This window comes from Mastacembelus armatus, chromosome 2 (genome assembly GCF_900324485.2).
Source record: "Mastacembelus armatus chromosome 2, fMasArm1.2, whole genome shotgun sequence".
In the NCBI taxonomy this organism is placed as follows: Eukaryota; Metazoa; Chordata; class Actinopteri; order Synbranchiformes; family Mastacembelidae; genus Mastacembelus; species Mastacembelus armatus.
The window spans coordinates 11,274,558-11,293,829 of NC_046634.1; the positions used below are offsets into that span (position 1 = coordinate 11,274,558).

The 19,272-nt window shown below is 46.0% G+C and overlaps 2 protein-coding genes across 20 annotated transcripts in view; both read left to right on the forward strand.

Annotated features, from left to right (window-relative positions):
- Window positions 1-8,244, forward strand: part of crfa4 (cytokine receptor family, class I receptor 4) — a 15,051-nt gene extending 6,807 nt beyond the window's left edge. For 13 of the 19 annotated variants that reach the window (XM_026301975.1, XM_026301968.1, XM_026301982.1 and 10 more), the window contains 7 exons: window positions 1-19; window positions 2,730-2,865; window positions 3,824-3,993; window positions 4,263-4,691; window positions 5,067-5,154; window positions 6,155-6,224; window positions 6,580-8,244. The exon at window positions 1-19 is cut by the window's left edge and continues 91 nt beyond it. In XM_026301975.1, the coding sequence (XP_026157760.1) occupies window positions 1-19; window positions 2,730-2,865; window positions 3,824-3,993; window positions 4,263-4,691; window positions 5,067-5,154; window positions 6,155-6,224; window positions 6,580-7,239 (1,572 nt within the window). In that variant the 3' untranslated portion in view covers window positions 7,240-8,244. The remainder of the gene's footprint in view (window positions 20-2,729; window positions 2,866-3,823; window positions 3,994-4,262; window positions 4,692-5,066; window positions 5,155-6,154; window positions 6,225-6,579) is intronic. The other 6 variants (XM_026301984.1, XM_026301985.1, XM_026301987.1 and 3 more) reach the window with 3 other exon arrangements.
- A 2,077-nt stretch (window positions 8,245-10,321) lies between these two features.
- Window positions 10,322-18,847, forward strand: dusp27 (dual specificity phosphatase 27). The gene is made up of 6 exons (XM_026301953.1): window positions 10,322-10,523; window positions 11,317-11,490; window positions 11,720-11,838; window positions 12,944-13,175; window positions 13,829-14,046; window positions 15,293-18,847. The coding sequence occupies exons 2-6, from the start codon at window positions 11,375-11,377 to the stop codon at window positions 18,118-18,120; spliced, it is 3,513 nt and encodes a 1,170-aa protein (XP_026157738.1). The 5' UTR covers window positions 10,322-10,523; window positions 11,317-11,374; the 3' UTR covers window positions 18,121-18,847.
- Window positions 18,848-19,272: the final 425 nt, after the last annotated feature.

The following is a 19,272-nucleotide window of genomic DNA, read 5'->3' on the forward strand; positions in this document are numbered from 1 at the left end:
CGAGAAACATATGATCACGGTGAGTTGCACCCAATTCTTTATGGCTGAGCCAAAAGCAAACTACATCCTTTAAAGGAGATCTTTCCAGCCTTCACCTTCTAAGCCCTGTGTTTGGAGTCCGTTCCTCCTGAGTTGGACTCCCAGTCCACACTGTGAGAGAAACCACATCACCGGCTCTGAGCCCCCATCCTGCCTGTTAGCAGTAGATCTGTTTAGTCCTGTAAGTTGTGAGGTGGAGCAGACCCTTGCCATGGCCATGGGGCGTGTCCCTGCTGTCAAAGTGACATCCACTTGACAGTTTGGACCCAGGCTGGCCCAGACCATCACGCTGCCTCCACTGGCTTGCGGTGGGTTTTTGGGAATGCCGCCCCAGCAGCTCCTCAGTTGGTTTGTCCTCTGCTTGTTGGTTTGGGGTTTGTTCCTCACCAGACATGAGTGACTGACCTTTGGGTTTGGGTTGTGGGTTTGGAATTAGGGGTGACCCAGACGACTCTCGGTGGCTCGGGTGTTTTCACCTGCATCCAGCAGACTGTTAAGACCTTAATGTGTCACCGGTCATTGTACTGAGATGATGTTCACCCCGTAATGTTTGACTCCTCAGTGCAGTAAATTAGATGAGATGAAGCTTTATTGATCCCACGGAAGGAAAAATAACACACAATAAAAATATATGCGAGACTAAATGGTGTGTGTCAGGTGGTGTCGGTGTGTATGGACACTGATGCAGTGACAGCTGTGTTAGAGCTACGAGAGTCTGCAGTGACATATTCGTCTGTGTTTCTGTGAGAAGTTGCTTTTAGTGTTGGAAACGTGAAAATGAACGGCTCCGTCAATGAGCTACGCCTGCCAAGGTCAGGAGAAGCGTTTTTCCAACAGCCCGCCATGGTGGAGCTCTGTGCAGCTTAGTGGGAGGTCCAGGTCATGTAGTACCGGACGTCACATTATGGAGTCCAGAAGTGCCATCCAGAGATCAGAAGATCAGTGTTCTTCTCAAGCTGAGCCACAAAGTTCAGAGGCTTTGATTCAACTGAACCTCTGACTTACTGGTGCCCACAGCTGTGGACCCAGTTCTGATCTGCACTTCAGAGAACCAGAGATGGTCTGATAGCCGCCACCTTCATGTTGGACCTCTTACTGTTCCGTGACCATGTAAAAATAAAAGCAGAGCGTTACGGCAGCAGCTGTGTCGGCTGTTTTCTTTCCGCTCAGCTGGATGTGGTGGCAGCTTGTCGATAGCTCAATGGGGAGGATGACTCACAGCTCTGCTTTTGTTCCTGAGCAGCACTCATGACTTTGATTACTGCCTGGATTTTCTGTTCATTCCTGCAAACACTGAAATTAAACACTGAATGTTCATTTAGACATTAGAGTGGTGTTTATTGGATTTGTTGGCTGGAAGTGACCTGGTTCTGCTCATGTTTTCAGCTGGTTGGAGTCCATTTTCAGAATTTTTCTTCTGCTTAATCCACACAGGACTTTTGTCTCCATCATAGTAATTGCTTTCATGGGCTTAATCCAAATCCCTGTGCAGTTTATTTTCAGATTTAACTTTATAAAAGGCAAACACCATCGATGATAACATGGTGGAGCACGTCCTGTTTGAATTTTAATAACTATCCGTAATTTCCAGTGCTAAAAATTAGCCCCTTGTGGTCTGACACGGGAGTTCCTAATAAACCGACTGGGTCCGACACGGAGGTTCCTAATAAACTGACTGTGTGCTGCTGAAGGGTCCCTGCTTGGTGCCTGGTTTGGTTCTGGTGAGACGGCTGCTGGGCTGGGCCCAGCGTGTGTCCTCGGTCTGAGCGGTGGCGGCTCAGACTGAGCCTCTTACAGCAAACACAGCCGCCCTTTGTCTTGCTGTGCATTCTCTGACGGATTACGGCTCGAGTCCCAACGCTGCTGGAAGCTCTAACTCGCGTCCTCGCGGCTCAGTGTCCAGTCGTTGGCTGCTTCTGGACCTTTTGGTCGTAAACACGTGTCTTATTACAGATGTTTACAGATGTTACAGCATACATGGCCAGCCCAGCAGAGCTCAGGCTCCAGTGAACAGCTGAGGTTTCTGATTTCTTAGTGTCGGGCAGGTGGTGTCAAAGATGAGATGGTCACCAGCCCGAAATGCTGCAAAACCGTTTCTTAGACGGATATTTCAAAAATTAATTGGATTGTGTCTGTATCTTCCTCCTCATCATGTCTGTCGTTTCCTTTTCCTGTAGAAAATGTCTGAAAACTAAAATCCAGCCTGAGACAAACGTCTGTTCTCCTCGTCTGTTTTGTAGTTTTAGCAGCTGCACTTTATTTAACCCTGCGTGTTTTGATGAAGACAAATGTGTATGTATTTCATAACGCACTGCAAACACAACATTAGAATGTTAAAAGGTCTGTGTTAAGTCCAGAAATGCTCTAATGTGTGTTGGTCTGTGAGGCTGCAACTTCCCGCTGTTTGCAGGCGCCGGTCGATTTTCCATTGCTGCTGTAAATCAGAGTGATTGGGCCGAGGTGGGTCGGACCAGTGAGGCCGAACACAAAGAGAAACCACAGCTGTTTGCCTGATGGTGGTTCTGAACGAGCAGAGAGCTGAGGGAGTCAAAACGACATCTCAGCTGTCTGAGGTTCCACCTGTGTCTGAACACAGTCGCTGTTCCGCAAGTGTTCATGTGCGTCCACGGCAATGGGCCAGCGCACGCTGACTCACCTGTGTGATTGTTTCTGGTTTGGTTTTACTACAGAGGAGGTTGCCGTGGCAACGAGGCCCCACATCTACTACTGCCGCTCACCCAACATGGAGGACTTCACTTGCTGGTGGCATCCGCTCGACAACCTGACGGACAGAGAGGTCACCTATATCCTAACCTACACCAAAGAGTACGCACACACGCACGCACACTGATGACAGTTTGTGAACGAGGCAAGCTGCGTCTCATTCAGTGTCGTTTTGAGCTATTTGTGTTTTTCTGTTTACGTTTTCTCCTCTGCACTGGTGATTTTCACACTAAACATACAATGAGCTCACTATGTGGAGCAGCACACCAGACTTTGTGGTTCATGTGGGTCAGTCCCCTTTGATTTCTGGGGCTCCACGTCAGCATGAAGCTTTTCACACGTCGATATTTCAGAGCAGCCCTGAAATCCTCACGTGGCATCAGGCAGACGGCCTGCACACGCAGCCAAGAAACAGCTGCCAGGATCCAGGACAAATTGGATTGTGCGTTGACCCGACATGCCTGAATGCCGTATCTTCTTTAACTCACTGTTCTCTTGCAGGGGCAGCGTTTGCACCCACAAATCACGATTTAGACAAACTCACATGAGAAGCACTAAGCTGCAATGATACGTCAGAGATAAATATTTTTGGTTTTTAAGGCAAAATTATTACATTTAGTTTGTAAAAGGAATTAATATGTTCCTCAGTATGTAGGGAACATTGGGAGAACTCTACCTGCATATATTTGCTCAGGTGAATGAATAAGAAGTTAAAGTCTGAGGAAATCGATCCTGGCCCAAGCTCAGATTTGTGCTCACGTGACCACGCAGTCAAACATCTAGTGTCACCTCAGTTTTCCAGCTGCTGTAAAAATGTGTGTAGTTCACTGTGATGTCTGAAATTAAAGCAGAAAGACATACAGCTGTGCAGGACTCAGCCTCACACCCTGCGGCTGCAATCAAATATTGTTGGGGCTGTTGCACTTGCGTGTGTTTACAGACACAATAATATTATTATTATTTACACGTTCAGTAATTGATTCAAACATGTTTCTACAAAGAGCAGGTCCAAGCAGGGAGGTGATGGTGTAAATTCACTTCTTCTCTCTGCTATTTGCAGTAAAGGACCAACCCACGAGTGTCCAGACTACGTGACTTCCGGCCCCAACAGCTGCCACTTCGACAGCAGCCACACGTCCATATGGAAAATCTACTGCATGAACGTGACGGCCGTCACCTCCCGCAGGAACTACACCTCCCAGGAGCACTGCCTGGATGTGGCAGAGATAGGTGGGGGTGCTCAGCACGCACTGCTGCTCAGAACTGTGGCGCTCAATAATTCTGATCATTCTCCGGGTCACGGTTCAGCTGTGAATTGTAGCTGGAAGTGAAACGTTGACTGCATGTGTGAGTTATTCATGATATAACATGAATATGTTAAATAATCCGAAGCAGATGATTTGCTGTGGGCTGGAAAACCTTTGATTCTGAGAAAGAGTGCCGTGTCCTGAAGCCGGAACCACATGGAAACCTGTCCCTGTTTGTCGTGTCCTCCTCAGTTCAGACCGAAGCTCCCGTGAACCTGAGCTACGTGCTGACAGATGCTGGTGGGGACGAGCTGGGCCACAATGTGCTGCTGTCCTGGACCTACCCGGTGCCGTCGGACCTGCAGTACGGCTGGATCACGCTGGTTTACGAGCTGCAGTACCGACGTGTTACTGAGCCCGACAACTGGAAGGTACATGCGGAAATAGGGACACAAGCTGCCAGGTCAGATGCAAAACACACACCAGTGCTGTCACCTGTGTGTGTGTGTGTTTGTTCGTGTCTGCAGGTGAAGCACCCGCTGCGGGAGCCTCACGTGGAGCTGCTCGGACTCCCCGTCGGCGAATACATGGTCCGAGTGCGCTGCCGTTCGCACAACTACGGCCTGTGGAGCAGGTGGAGCTCCACGCTGTCAATGAGCCTCCCTGCCAGGCCGCCGGCAGGTACGATGCCACACGTGGTTTCCATGATGACGGCCCAGTTTTGTCATAAGTCGATTATTGGGTTGGGGTTCATTATTTTTTCACTTCTTAAAATTGGAGAATTTAAATCATTTAATCATTTCTGATAGTGTGTGACTGTATTGGACTGAATCTGCACGTTGGACTGAATTTCTCAGGGACCATGTATGAAAAATATTAATGTTAACTAATAAGAAACTTTATCAGAATGCTTTTAAAAGGTCAAACTGCATTTACTAAACATTTCTTATTTATTTGATTTCCTTTCTGATTAAACTTGAAGCCCTGAAGGTTTGCAGCTGCAGGGGAGGAGGAGTGAAAGTCACTCTAATGAAATGTTTGGTTGCACCTATGCAGGTAAGCTGCTGGTGCTGATCCTGGTGACGGGTGTCGGTGTCGTGGCCCTGCTGGTTATCGCCTTTGGTCTTATCCCACAGAGCAAAAGGTGAGAAAACACACACGGCTGAGCTGATTGTTTTGATTCATGACTTTAATCGTGGTCCAGTGACCGAGACCCGAGAACCCAGGGGATGTTGCACAAAAGTAACAGGATAACTGATTGTGTCGGGATTTCCCAGTGATCCCGGCTGAGTTTAGCCCCAACTCAGGTGCATGAAAGCAGGTTAAATGAAGAAGCTAAATGAAGTTACTGTGGAGATTCCAGTGTGCAGATAAACTGGGCTTTGCTCCAGAGCAGGTCATTAATCCCAGTTAGTTCAGTCATGTTACTGATGATCCTACGTTAAAACACTGCAGATGTGCTGCCAGTGATTTTAGTATGTTATTCTAGTGGTACAGTCATTTGTGTAATCGTTCATGTGGTTGTCATTATTGCTGTCAGGCCTAGTGGGTTTATTCATACGGCTGCCACAGGGCTGACGGACACGATTGTTACGTTATGAAAATGGCTGATGAAGCTTCGGTTCAGTCTGTGACGAGGGCGGCGTGAAAGATATCCAGGCTAAAGGCCCGTTCCCCTGGTTCCTCTTCACATGGTTGGACCATGAACTAGACAAACATTCAGGCCTGAAAGAGTCTCTGGAACAGGTCAGCCCCTTTGGCCTCTGCAGACCAATATCAGTCTGAGAGGTCCAGATTCTCGGCCAATATTTCTGTGGCCTGTCCCACAGCTGGTCTGCAGGTTCCTTTACCCTGCTGGATATGCTGAGTCCTCCAGGACTTCACCTGAGACACACAGAGACACAGTCTGACCACAAAGAGACAGACCATCCAACAGAAAAATGCTGAAAAAAGACAAAAAAACTAGAATCTTCTGTCGTTTCTGTGTGACGTCGTGTTGTTTGCATGTCAACATGTTCAGGGATTCCTCTTCACACATTTGGCTCAAATTGTGACCTGTAACTGTGTTTACTCAGGCGAGGGTGGCTCATGTGTTTTATCGTGCTGCCCTTTCACACTTCCTGTCCTCGTGTTTTCCTCTTCAGAATAAAAGCATACTTCCTGCGACCTGTTCCCAAGCCACGGATCATCGGCATCGACCCGATGCTCCTGAAGGTAACACATACAGATACTGTGCTGCATTCAGGGACACTGGTGCCTGTGCCTTTTCTTTACCTCTTTACTCTTCCATTGGTCACTTCTCTTGGGTTTGTGCTTATTTTGCTTCTTTTCTCTTTATCTCCATCTTTTCTTCTATTTTCCTCCTGCTCCAACATTTTATTTTCCCCCTTTTCTCCTCACCCTCCTCATCTTCTTTTCTCATCCCCCTTCTTCACCCTCTCTGTACTGTCTCTCATTTCCCTCCTTTCAATTAACTTTTTCCCTCTTTATTTCCTTTTGCTCATCCTCTCTCCCTGGGCTCTGTCCTCCTACCTTCACCTCGTTCTTTTCCACCTCTCGTACATCTCAGAAGGGAAACTTGGATGAAATCAACCGACACTTCAGTAACTTCCACAGCTACAGACCTCCAAGCTACACCGAGGAAATCTGGGACCAGGTGAGCGCCGACGATGTCTATGTCACCACACCGAAGGACTGCAGTGTCATACCTGACCTGCCGGAAAGGAAGAAGGATGTCCTCATGGTCCCATGTGACCTGACGCCTGTGGCCAGCCAAAATCAGTTTACAACCCCAAATCCGACCGTGTACGTGCAGAGTCAACCTCCCTACTGCCCCTTGCCCCATCAAGCTTTCACTTCATCGCTGGACTTGCCTCCTCCACAGCCCAGGCCGGAGATCGTGTCACTGCCGGGGACAGACTACAGCGTGATGGGACATCCTGACCTTCCCAGCGCTACCAGCCGCTCACCGCAGGATTTCTACACCTGTGTCCAGCTCATGAATGACAGCGGGCAGGTGCACCTGGTGCCGTGCCTGGCAGCAGCGTACTGCCGCGAGTTTCCGCCTTTCCCGAGGTTCAGTTTAGACGTAGATGAGAAGAAAAGGCAAAAGAAGATGGTGGCCGGTGACGATCCCACAACGAAGAATTTGATGGACGGGCCAAAACATGTGGGTGAGGCTGAGCGGAGTGAGGCCACCGTGCCACTGCTCCCGCCAGCCAAGGGCTGAGCTGCAAAGATGCCCGTCCAGAAAGAGTTTGAAAAACCTGGAGGTTGCTGCTTTGTGCACAGCGACAGGCTGCTGTGAAACCTGCTGGCTTGAACCTGCACATCAGCCCCGACCGAGTCTTTTTCAGCGTGTACATCTACATCAGGTCAGCAGCCACATTGTGGACCAAAAAATAAAAAGCAGAAGCAGCAGTGCAATAAGCAGTGTCCTGTTAACCAACACTTTGTTTTGTTTGTGCAAAAAATGTGTCTTTCTGTCTGTGTTTGGTTATTCTACCAGTGTGTCCACTCTGGGGGGACCACAGCTGGAAGCTTTTCATGTAAAATCCACATAAGAGCAAATCAAACCAAAGCCAAACTCAAAACTGAATTTCTGCAAACAAGCCCATCATGAACTCTGTCTTAGTTGAAAAGATTGACTAGGGTGGGTTCAGTCTTAAAGGAAGCAGCCTTGTGTTTGTGAGGCTAATCTTTGTTTGAAAAAAACAGCTTGAGACGTTACTGTGAGCAGAGAGCAGCTGGTTTTTGGAAATAACAAAATCATGGGCTGCTTCATTTAAATGGACGACAAGATATTTGTTCGGGAGATTTAGAGCAGAAACCTTTGTCTGGTGCTTTTTAATCTGGGGTCCAGTATGTTGATGTTTTTCCAATTTATTCCAAAACTACAAGGGCACGAACCAACAAGAAACTCATGGTCCCCATCAGGAAGATAAAAGCACTGAAGTGCATCTTTATTACGGTAAACATTACATTTTTCTGTTTCACGAACTAAAACCTGATGGTGCTGCTGCCAGGAACCAAAGATATTCATTTGGGGCTGTCAACTGTTGAGACGCAGCATGTGAGAGATAATGTGCACACATTGTTCAGAGAGGCACTAATATGTTTTAATAATTAAATGTCTTTACTCTGGACCCGGGGCCTTTCTGTGTGGAGTCTGCATGTTGTCCCTGTGTCTGTGTGGGTTTTCTCCTCCCACAGTCCAAACACATGCAGGTCAGGATTAGGGTCTGAACCCAGGTGGACCCGGGGCCTTTCTGTGTGGAGTCTGCATGTTGTCCCTGTGTCTGTGTGGGTTTTCTCCTCCCACAGTCCAAACACATGCAGGTCAGGATTAGGGTCTGAACCCAGGTGGACCCGGGGCCTTTCTGTGTGGAGTCTGCATGTTGTCCCTGTGTCTGTGTGGGTTTTCTCCTCCCACAGTCCAAACACATGCAGGTGTGAATGTGAGTAGATGATGGATTTGACATTTGTCACTATGGTTTTGCTGGTGTGTCAGATGTGATGCTAATTGGGGATCAATCAAAAACTGTATTGGCCCCTAACAATAAACCACCTGCTGATAAACCCTCTGACATTGGGAAGTTATGGCGGTTTCTTTGTATGTGCCTTTTCTGCTGTTTGTGCTGCTCCGTGTGTTGAACCGTGGCAGCCAACGTGCCACGTATTCACTCCTGTGAGCGTGTTCATGTGAGGAGATTGATCAATGGGCGGAGCATCTTTAAAAGCTGCTCAGTTACAGTTCGTCACCTATTGTTGTGACAAAAACACTGGACCAGGTTTCAGATTGAGGACTGTCCCTGTCAGACAGAAACCCTGTGGGTGGCTCAACAGGGAGCTGCAGATACATGTGATGAAGCCGTTTGTTTGGTTCTGTAAACTGATCAACATTTAAATTGAGCAGCAACAATTGGTGCCAACGCAGGACGTTGTGCTGTGTTCAGAGCCTGTGTTGGACTTTTGGTTCGTGCTCTTGACATTTTGTGAAAATAACTGTTGGTTGTCTAAAAAGTTAAAGATGTGAGATCTGCAGATGTGCTCTTTGTGAAGGTTCTGGTGTGTTGAAGACAAACATGGGTTAAAATTGTTTCTCTGACACCGAGTTATGTCATGTGAATGTAATTCACATGTGAGGAGGCTCCTTGGGCCTTGTGCTTAATATTCTGAGCACTTTACTGTGTTCATCGGGTTCATTGTGTTGATTGTGATGTTGGTGGCACTTTAAAAACTTGTATGTTCTTATTAATGAGACACGGTTTTTTGTATTTAGAGCTTTTTATGCGTTTTTCCCCAAATCCTAAGACGAGTCCAGAAAGTGTCTGTGTTGCTGTGCACAGCAGGATTTCCCAGACTTGAGACAGAAAGGTCCCACTTCTGTATGTTGCATGATATGTTACTATATTAACTTAAACATGACCCAGTGTTTATTAAAAATCATGTTTAGCTTCTGGTTCTGTGTTTTAATGTAACTTGACAGATGTCTTGAATAGTCTGATCCTGTTTTTAGATGGATGATGTATGATGCTGTGTAATTAAAGCACCTTCCCATGATGGTAAAACAGTCTCTTCGTATTTTCCACTATAATGAGTTGAGAGTCAGGTTGTTGTTGGTGTCACAGGAGATTAAACGCTCATAAAGGCCTGAAAATGTGCAGTAAATGTTGATTAATTCAGTGTTTTATTTTTCAGCTAGAACTCTGGGAGGAATTTATCGTCATTTAAAGTCTCACTAGTCTCTAACAAACACACAGTGATGTGCTGTTGGTGTGAGCGACTGAATTAGCTGCACTTAAAGGTTAAAAATAACAGAGCGGCAGATAAACACAGGCAGTTTTCAACAATCAAGTACCAGGAGCAAAACTCACTGTCATTTTTGTCTTGTGCTTGTGTCTGTTTGTCACCAGGGTCATTTTTATTCATTTTGCACCTATTTTACTGCTTTAGCGACTCTTCTATTTGTTTGGCATGTTTTTGTAGTCATTTGTTGGTTTGGGGCTCATTTTGTGGGCTGTTTGTTGATATTTGATATCAACAGAAAGGTTGACTGGTCTCTGGTTGTCCTCTGATCTAGGGACCCCCTGACCCGTTGGGCTCGTGGCCGGGTCGGACTGTTCAGGGGTCCATCCACAGAAGATAAATGAATAAGTGTCTGACTGATTTTTAGTAAGTTGAAAAAAGTGAAGAGACAACAAAGGACAGAAATGGGAAGACAAAAAAAGAGAAGAATGACAAACTGTAATAGTCTCAAATAAACTGCCAGGCATCACATTAAAACTGTGACATAGTGTTTTTGCTGAAGTGCTGCAGTAAAGGAGTAAAAGTCCTGGATCACCTGCAGCTCCAGTGTTGGGTGTCACAGACCGGTGGGGGGGTGGAGTTGAGGGCAGGACTTGGAGAGCTTGGGGGGGGTTTATCTAATTTTAGGAGCCGGTGTCAGTCAGACCCCTGACAACTTCAGACCGGAAGAAGTTCTCGAGGCTGACGCAGGGATTCTGGACTGAGGTAAGAAACACATACACACACACACACACACACACACAGGGCACAGATTTACAGTTTCTGTCCGTTTTAACACTTTTCACACGTGTGGTTTTGTTGGCGTGAGGCCTTGAGCTGTGTCCTTCCTCAGGCATGACTTGCACTGAAGCAGCTGTCGTTCCAGACAAAAATAGACCCTGATCTCACACACACTATACACACACATGTACAGCAACAGCAGGGAAAACGCTTTAATTTGTAACACAAACACAACTTGACAGAATAAATGATTGTCACTATTGGCATTTGTCCGTTTTTCATTTGTAAATTACGTGTTTGGCTTCATGTTGTATCGAAATACTCCATAGTTTACACAGAAACAGTGGAATCGGTTGTTTTTCCAATTAAACAGTGACAAATACTTTCCCACAAACTAAAGTGACGTCTGCACATTCAGTTTACCGTCACATGGGACATATTTGAGAAGTGACGACAACCGTTTGACATTTTAACTCGATTGTTGAGGCTCCAGGTTGTACATATGGAGCTCCAGACAGCAGCTTGTCTTAGCAGGTCAGACAGACATGAAAGTTTATTTCTAACTTATATATAATTTATTTATTTGGTCAGGCTCAGGTATCCAGTGTAGTCGATATCCTGTTAAGAAGAGAAATATACTGTATGGTCCCTGTGTTGTGATGTGCTCATGAGAAAGAAACTATGAAAAGACATGAGGAACATATCTGACTCACAGATGAGCAAACCTCTCAAACCTCTCAGGCTGTTTTTTTGGTAATTTCCCTGTTTGTTTCTGTAGCTGAGTCTGTGTGCTGGACAGTCTCAAAACCAGGAAGGAGCGACAGGTTGTGGTTGCCATGGCATCGACCGATCAGAGCGGGGAGCATAGCGACCAGGTGGTTCCTGATGGACCTGAGGATGAGAGGAGTGTAAGGGAAGTCCAGGCCCAATACCTGCGCTGTCCCTCCCCCAGGTGAGTTCACCTGCACCCATCCCTGGGTTCCCTGGACTAATAAATTACGCACTGACAAACTTTCTGCCGCCGAGAGGTTAATGTGAGTCCATTTTCAGGGCCACATCCTTTCCTGAAACATCACATGGTCTTCTGGACCATATTTAAATTTCCTAGATGAATATTGTTACACAAAAAAGTTCATGTGCTAATGAGGCTGTTCATAAATGTTTTTTTGTGTCTCTGCCAGTTTCTCTATGGTGTCAGAGTCCAGGTTCTCCATGATTTCAGGCTCCGATGCTGCGAGTATCTTCATGGAGCCCATCCACATGTCATCGGCCATCGCTGCCAAGAAGATCATCAGTGAAGGTGAGACACCTGCTGACAGTTTGTGGTGGAGGGAAAATATTTCGAGGACAAATCTACTGAATCAGTGTGAGTCCAGATCCCATCCAGAGACTAACAGCAACAGTGAATGTGTGTGAATCCAGAACCTGGTTCATGGGTCTGTGCCGTAGACCTCCATTGTTGTCCAAAAACTATTAAAAACACAGCAGGGAGCCACACCGCTGACCTGGCTCACATGGTTCTTCCTCACCAACAATGGGAGGCCCGATTCTCAGTGCAGTTCAAACCATGAAGCTAATCTCTAATTCAACAGGGCACTTGGGTAGTTAAATATAATCATGATGAGAACATTCTGAGCCATCCTTGGTGCAGAGTGGATGTCTGTCACTTTGACACTCAACTGTGGTTTTAAAAATCAGAGTTTAAAATCAGCGTTAGGAATAATGATCTCTGTACCCACATACAGCTCTAATGTAGTCAAATACACTTCAATTACTGCAAGTCCACGTTTCATTCCTTCAGCTCATTACCCGGCGCAGAGACGGAGAGGTTTCTCATTGCAGGAGCAGAATCCGGCTCATTGAGGAAATTAGCTCATAACACGCATCACAGAGCGGCTCCTCTTCCTGACATTAATGTTACGCCAGTAACAAAACCCTGTGTTATCTGCAGGGAGGTTGATGGTTGCAGCGGTGGCAGCTGGTTTCTGCATGAACAAGGTGTTTCTGAGAGAGTGTGAATAGGGTGCAGAACAAGGTAGTGCAGTCTTCATCAGCGGGTGGAGTCTGGGCAGCTGTACTTTGTACAAATTCACATTATTTTCACTGTATAATTAAATTTGAACAGAATGGGGGGTTGTGTGCATAATCTTTCTGTGAAATCACTGCTTCTGGCAAAGAAATAGTCCAGAACATAAGGCCTGTGTTAGTTAACCCACAACATTTGTATTTTTCCTGTTTGTTTTGTTATTTGTTTGTCCAAATTCAACAAATGTAATATGTTTTATTTATGAGCTTTAGAGCTGCTTGCTGGCAGATTATCAGATGTGGCCTCTCCTCCTTTTTCAAGTCTGTATGCTAAGCTAAGATAACTAGCTGCTGATTGAGGCTTCATATTTCCTCCTCAGAGCTGCCGCCACGTGGTCCGTGCACCGAGTCCATCCCAGAGTCCATGCTGGAAACAGCTGAGCAGCTGATGGTGGAGGACCTGTACAATCGAGTCAGGGACATGATTGATGACCGCAGCCCCTACAACACACCCTGTGTGCTGGACATCCAGAGGGCCATTGTGCAGGACCGCCTGGAAGCTCCCACCAACCCTGTGGATGAGGTCTGGCCCAGCATCTTCATAGCCGAAAAGTGAGTGTCCAAGAGCTACAGTACTTGGAGCTAGCAAACATCACTGGTCCCCAGTGAGGCCTATGGTTCTTTCATCAAAATACCTGATTCACTAGTTTTTACGGGGTTTTCTTAAATGCACTATTGAAAAATTCATCAAGGAGCATTTCATCAACACAGAAAGAAAATTTTTGTCCTTCAGTTCATGAAAACTTTAAAGAAATAATGACATAATGAAATCGTTTTTACTGGACAGCAGCAGACGGTTCAATGTCGTCTGTAAAGACTAATAACAAAAACTGAAATATATAGATGGAAAGTTGAGATTGTAAATTGAATTAAACTGATGTTAGCATAACGTTAGCTTGCTTTTAAATCACTTATTTAAGTTGAAAAAGTTTTACTGGCCATGTGTCGCAAATGGTTAAACGTAATTAATTATTGCAGCTGAAACCATAACAAACATCATTACACCATAACATCATGGTGCCACCTGAAGAAAGAAGGTGAGTGCACGTGCCAGGTGTTTCAGTGCAAACCTCCCTTTAATTTATGCTGGAAAGCTGCTGGTTTGATTCCTTAAAGCAGCAGCGAAAGGCAGCAAATTTTTTGTTTTATTTTCAGACACAGTAAGGCAGGTATTGACTAATGGCTCTTCTTCTCTTGGTTTTCAGATCTATTGCTGTCAACAAGCCTCGTTTGAAGCGAATGGGCATCACCCACATCCTAAACGCCGCCCACGGCACGGGCGTCTACACGAGCGAGGCTTTCTACGCTGGCATGAACATCCAGTACATGGGCATCGAGGTGGACGACTTCCCCGATGCCGACATCTCAGTGCACTTCCGTCCTACCGCCGAATTCTTAGATGAGGCCCTGCTGACGCACAAAGGTGAGGCATGGTGTGTTTGCGCTCTGTTATCTTGCACTCATAAAATGTAAACACTGAGAATTAAAAGAAAAAAAGACCTGAAAACATGAATAAATCTACCAGGCTGCTCTTTCATCTGTTCCCAGAAAATTAAGGAACAAATCAAATGTTTCCCAGCGAGGACACACTCTGCAGCCAGTTGGTGGCTCAGAGGGGTCACATGAGTCCACCATTAGATCCTAACAACTCTCACCTGAACTCATTTGTATTGTTCACCTACGAGCCTATTCAGACCAGGTGTGAAGTGAAACCAACTCAGGACTGTGGGTCTAACGACTCTCACCTGATTTACGTAGTTCACCTAATGAGCCTATGGGACTAGGGGTGGAGTGAAACCAACCTGGGAGATAAATTGGAGGTTCCAGTCCAGCTTTTTCTCAGACTGATGAAGCCACTTGGATTAGTGGTGAAACGTTTCAATTTAACACTGCTGAAAACGAAATGAGCTTGCATCAATTACTTCCATGACACAGCTGATTTGTGCCTTTGGCCCACCCTGCCAAATGAATGGTAGGGGATACACTGGTATTGTTTGGCACATATTGTATATATCTTTATCTGTGTGAACTGCTATTTGATTTTTGTATTTATTCTATTACATTTTATTTATCGTATCGTTTTTTAAATTATTATTCCTACATCTTGTGTATTATTATTAAACTTTTGGTCTCATAATCCAAGCATCTACGTCATTGTGTTTTTGCCCCAGAGATGATTTTGTTCCCCTGACTGGGGCAGTACACATCACATCTTTCTAAATGCCCCTGGGCGATAGCTGACAGTCCCACGGTAAAAGATCCCACAGAGCAAATTGCACAACATCCCAGTTTCTGAGAAGTGTTTTATGCACCACACAGAGTCTATCTGTTCCTGGAAGAGGCTCATGCCACAGTGTTCACAGCCTCCTAGTCATCATAGCTGCAGCTGATGCACCGGCTGCTGTTCTCATTGACTTACATAAAGAAATGCTTTGTTGTTGTTTGTGAGAACCAAAAATCAAAAGAATTTTTATTGCTTCCTCCATATGAGATATCACTAGATTGAATGAAACATACAGCCAGCCATCCAAATATTTGTGTTCATATAGAAATCTAAATTGCTTGATATCAATCATTGTCTGTTGTTTTAAAGTGAAAATAAAATACATCGCACATCAGAGTTTGCTTCGATCTCCCACTTCCCCAGTGACCGTTTTGTTTTCTTGCAGGGAAAGTTCTTGTGGTATCCATGATGGGCGTCAGTCGCTCAGCTGTCCTGGTGGCGTCCTACTTGATGATCTTCCAACACATGACCATCATGGAGGCCCTGACGTCTATGAGGAAAAAACGTGCCATCAACCCAAATGAAGGCTTCCTGAAGCAGCTTCGAGAGCTCAATGAGACCCTGATGGAAGAGCGTGACGATGACGATGAAACGCTGAGTCAGTGCTCTGTGATCGATGCTCGAACTCGCGCTCGGATCTTCGGAGAGGGCGGAGATGACGATGATGATGATGATGAGGATACCGATAAAGAAGAAGAGCAGAGCATGATTAAGGTCAAAGCGCACTCTATAGTGATGGAGGAGGAAGAGGATGGAAAAAGCGTAATGAGCAGCATCGCGTCTTCTGCAGGTGAATTGATGAGAGTACCGAACGGGTTGGACACCCGGAGTTCAGCAGGTGTTCCAGAAGAGATTGTTGTACCTCATCAGGATGGCAGAGAAGACGGGGACAATGACGATGGTCTGAACAGCTTGATCCATGAATGGCAGCGCAGAAATGAGAAATACCAAAGCGACGAGTGGTGGGAGGAGCAGCTGAACAGCGACGGTGAGGATGGAGAATCTCAAGCATGTGGCCGACCAAAGAAGACAAAAGAAGGGGCAGATGCCGATGTGGAGAGTGTCACCAGTGAGGAAGTACGAGCCGTGAAAGAGCGGTTGAAGCGTCGCAACAAACGTCCACCCTCAGATGCTATGTCCACCTCCAGTTGCACAAGTTACTCTGAGCTTTGGAAACAACGGCTAAGAGAAATCGAGGAACAAGCTGCTGCTCGCTACCTTGGGAAAGAGGACGAGGAAGACAGCGAGAGCACTGCTACGGATGGAGGAGAAGGTGGAAAGAAGATTGACAACGAAGTGGACAGCATCCTGTCTGACACCAGCTCCCTGTACAACTTCTGCCAGAAGAACAAGGAGAAGATGACGCCATTGGAGCGTTGGCGAATCAAGAGGATCCAGTTTGGCTGGAACAAGAAAGATCGGGACGATGGAGAGAAAAGTTCCATAGGAGATGGAGAGAAAGGTGATAGTGAGGAACAAGCAAAGACACCATCTTTCCAGGATGTCAACCTGACGGCATATCAGGCGTGGAAGCTGAGACAGCAGAAACGTCTTGGGGAGGAGAACACAGATGAGATTTTGGAGTTGAGTCGGGGTGAGGACTCTGCAACAGTCAAAAGGAGGCAAAGACGTGAGGAGATTTTGGAGCGTTCAAAGAAGACTTTAGAAGAAAGTCAGTCTTTGTGCAACTGGGAGAGCGAGAGCTGCATTAGTGGAGGTACAATTCCTCTTTCTGCCTTCTGGGCTGGTGCTGGGGTCACGGGCCTGCAGAGTGTCACAAATGATGACAACATGTCTATGCTCAGTGGCAGATCATCTGTCATATCTTCTGTTTCACAAGCTCGCAGTATAAAATCCACACAATCTGCAGGTCCACTTAATCCCGTGCCACCAGTTCCTCCAATCCTCCCAGTAGCACCTGTCCAGGGTCCTGGAGGTGAACCACTGGTCAATCTAGCCAGCATCCAAAACTGGATCGCTAGTGTCGTCTCTGAAACAATCAAACAGAAACAGAGTGAAATGAGCCTGCCTCCTCCATCCCGTGCTGGATCTGAACTCAGCTTTGGTGGGACACCAGGTGGGATTTCCAGCCGGGGCATAGATGATGACAAAGCATCATTGTTGAGTGGTACTTCATACTCCAGTGTTCAGTCCCAGGGTCATGGAAGGGCGACATCAATCCTCTCAGGTGGTGGGTCAAGCAGCATCTCAGGTCTTAGTGGCCAAGGCTCAGCGTTGGGCTCCACCCTGGGCTCCACCCTGGGCTCCACCCTGGGCTCCACCCTGGGCTCCACCCTGGGCTCCACCCTGGGCTCCAAGAAAAACAAGATCACCACCACCAGTGTCCCCCTGTATAGCCTCTTCCAGGACCAGGTCGACCTGGGCAAACTGAGCGCCATGGACAAGGAAATCAAATCTGAGATGAAAGACAAGATGGAAACCTATGAAAAGAAGAAGATCCTGGAGGACAACAAGCGCAGCACTCTGTACAAGAAAAAGAAACCCAAGGAGGATGAAGATGAGGAGGAGGAAAGAAAAAGGAAAGAGGAGGAGTTTCTGGAAGACACAAAGCAAAGGGAAAAACCTACAAGGACTTTTGGCCTCTCTGGATGCCTGAATCTCAACCCGGCGCTGGAGAAAGATAAGAACACCAGCATCGACGACTGGCTGAAAAGTGTTCGGCCTCCTCCGCGGAAACCAGCCTCAGCAGACGCAAGCCTGACAGATCCATATGATGATCTCGATGCCTCAGCTTCTGAGTTTGATTTCACGAGCCGCAGGGCCTCGTACTGTGTCGACGAAGAAGACGAGGAAACGTACGGCTCCAGGTACAGATCAAGGTTACGTGATAATTTATCTGGTGAAGACACAGAATTCACCTGCAATGGATTCACACAGTCCAGGTCGCACAGAGCCCATGAGGAGAGCACCGATGGGACAGGGACCTACAATGACTTCTCCACCAAGCAGAAATACAGTCACCATTCACGATATGGAAGCAGGGAGACAGAGGGGAGGGTGAGCAGAAATGAGGACGCCGATGACGAGGAGGAAGATGATGTTGCTATTTTCATTGCCCAAACCAGGCAGAGGATCAGGGCTCGGGCTGCTGCTGAGGCCGAAGATGACGAGGTGCTCGCAGCCTGGAGAGTGCAGCAGGAAACAAAGTCCCAGAAAAAATCAGAAAATAAAACTGAGGGAGGGAAGTTTTAGAAAATAATTGCTGAGTGCAGGTTCTGTGCTACCCAGAGAATTTGTGGGAGTTTGTGTTAAGAAGAACAAAATTGCTTAAAGCTATATCCTCATTTCAAATGAAGTCTGAATTTTAAACCCAGACACAAAAAACTATGAACAGAGTTTAGACCTCAGTCAGCTCCTGATATTCATGCTGTAACTGCAAGTTGAAATGGGAATGGCCTCTTAGATCTGATTTATTTCACAGTCTGTTTATGTTTTTCAGCAATGGGTTCTCAGTTTGTGTTCTTCACACGTTAATCTGTATTCATGTTATTGACAAATCTACTTTCACATTTGTGTGAAATTGGAAGAAGAGTGAGGAGATGCTGCTGAAGGGGAAATTTAACAGGAATGTCATCTCGGGTAATTTTTTTTAAGTAAATAAAGTTTCTACTAACAAACAGCAGCTGAAGGCTCGGTGGCTCAGTGAGGCTGTTTTCATTTGGTTGTTCTGGAACATGTTAAGTTCAAACTTTTTTTCCTGTGGGACAAACCAAGAGGAGCATTTCCTAAAACCTGCCTCCTAATTATTCCCAATGTTTGATATTTGTGCAAAAGTATGTTATAGATGTCTGACATGTAGTCTGTGGATGTGTGCTGAGAACTGCAAGACCTGAGACTGAAGCAGCACTGGACTGTATTCTGCATGGCACAGCACCACCTAGTGCACATAATTTTACATAAATACGAGATTTGCCGCATACCAAGGTCCAAGAAAAGGCTGATTTATTTTCATTTGGCACTAAAAGTATAATTAACAGTATTTTAAAATGAATGTTTGGAAATGGAAGCATAATTCTAACACTATGGGAATGATATTCAAGCTATGGTATTATAATTAAGTCTAAGTCAAAGAAAAGGCTCAGTGGCTACAGAATTAAATATTATTACAGAAAACTGGATTTAATAATCATCCTTGAACCCAAATGATAAAACATATATGCTTGTTATTTTTATGTATTATTTATTTGAGGTTAACTGACCCTTTATTGGTAGAAACAAATTCAAGCAGGAAAGGTTCACTAAAAAGAGGCTGAGAAACAACAATGACAGGGTAACATAAGAAAAGGAGAGACAGTGTATCCAGAAGCATGAAGATGAATCAACTCAAACCAGCACGATCAAACC

Excerpts from the sequence above, each read along its gene's own strand:
- dusp27 (XM_026301953.1), top strand. The coding sequence starts at position 11,375 with ATGGCATCGACCGATCAGAGCGGGGAGCATAGCGACCAGGTGGTTCCT. Across the intron at positions 11,839-12,943 it reads CAAGAAGATCATCAGTGAAG|AGCTGCCGCCACGTGGTCCG; the intron begins GTGAGACACCTG and ends TTTCCTCCTCAG. Across the intron at positions 13,176-13,828 it reads AGCATCTTCATAGCCGAAAA|ATCTATTGCTGTCAACAAGC; the intron begins GTGAGTGTCCAA and ends CTTGGTTTTCAG.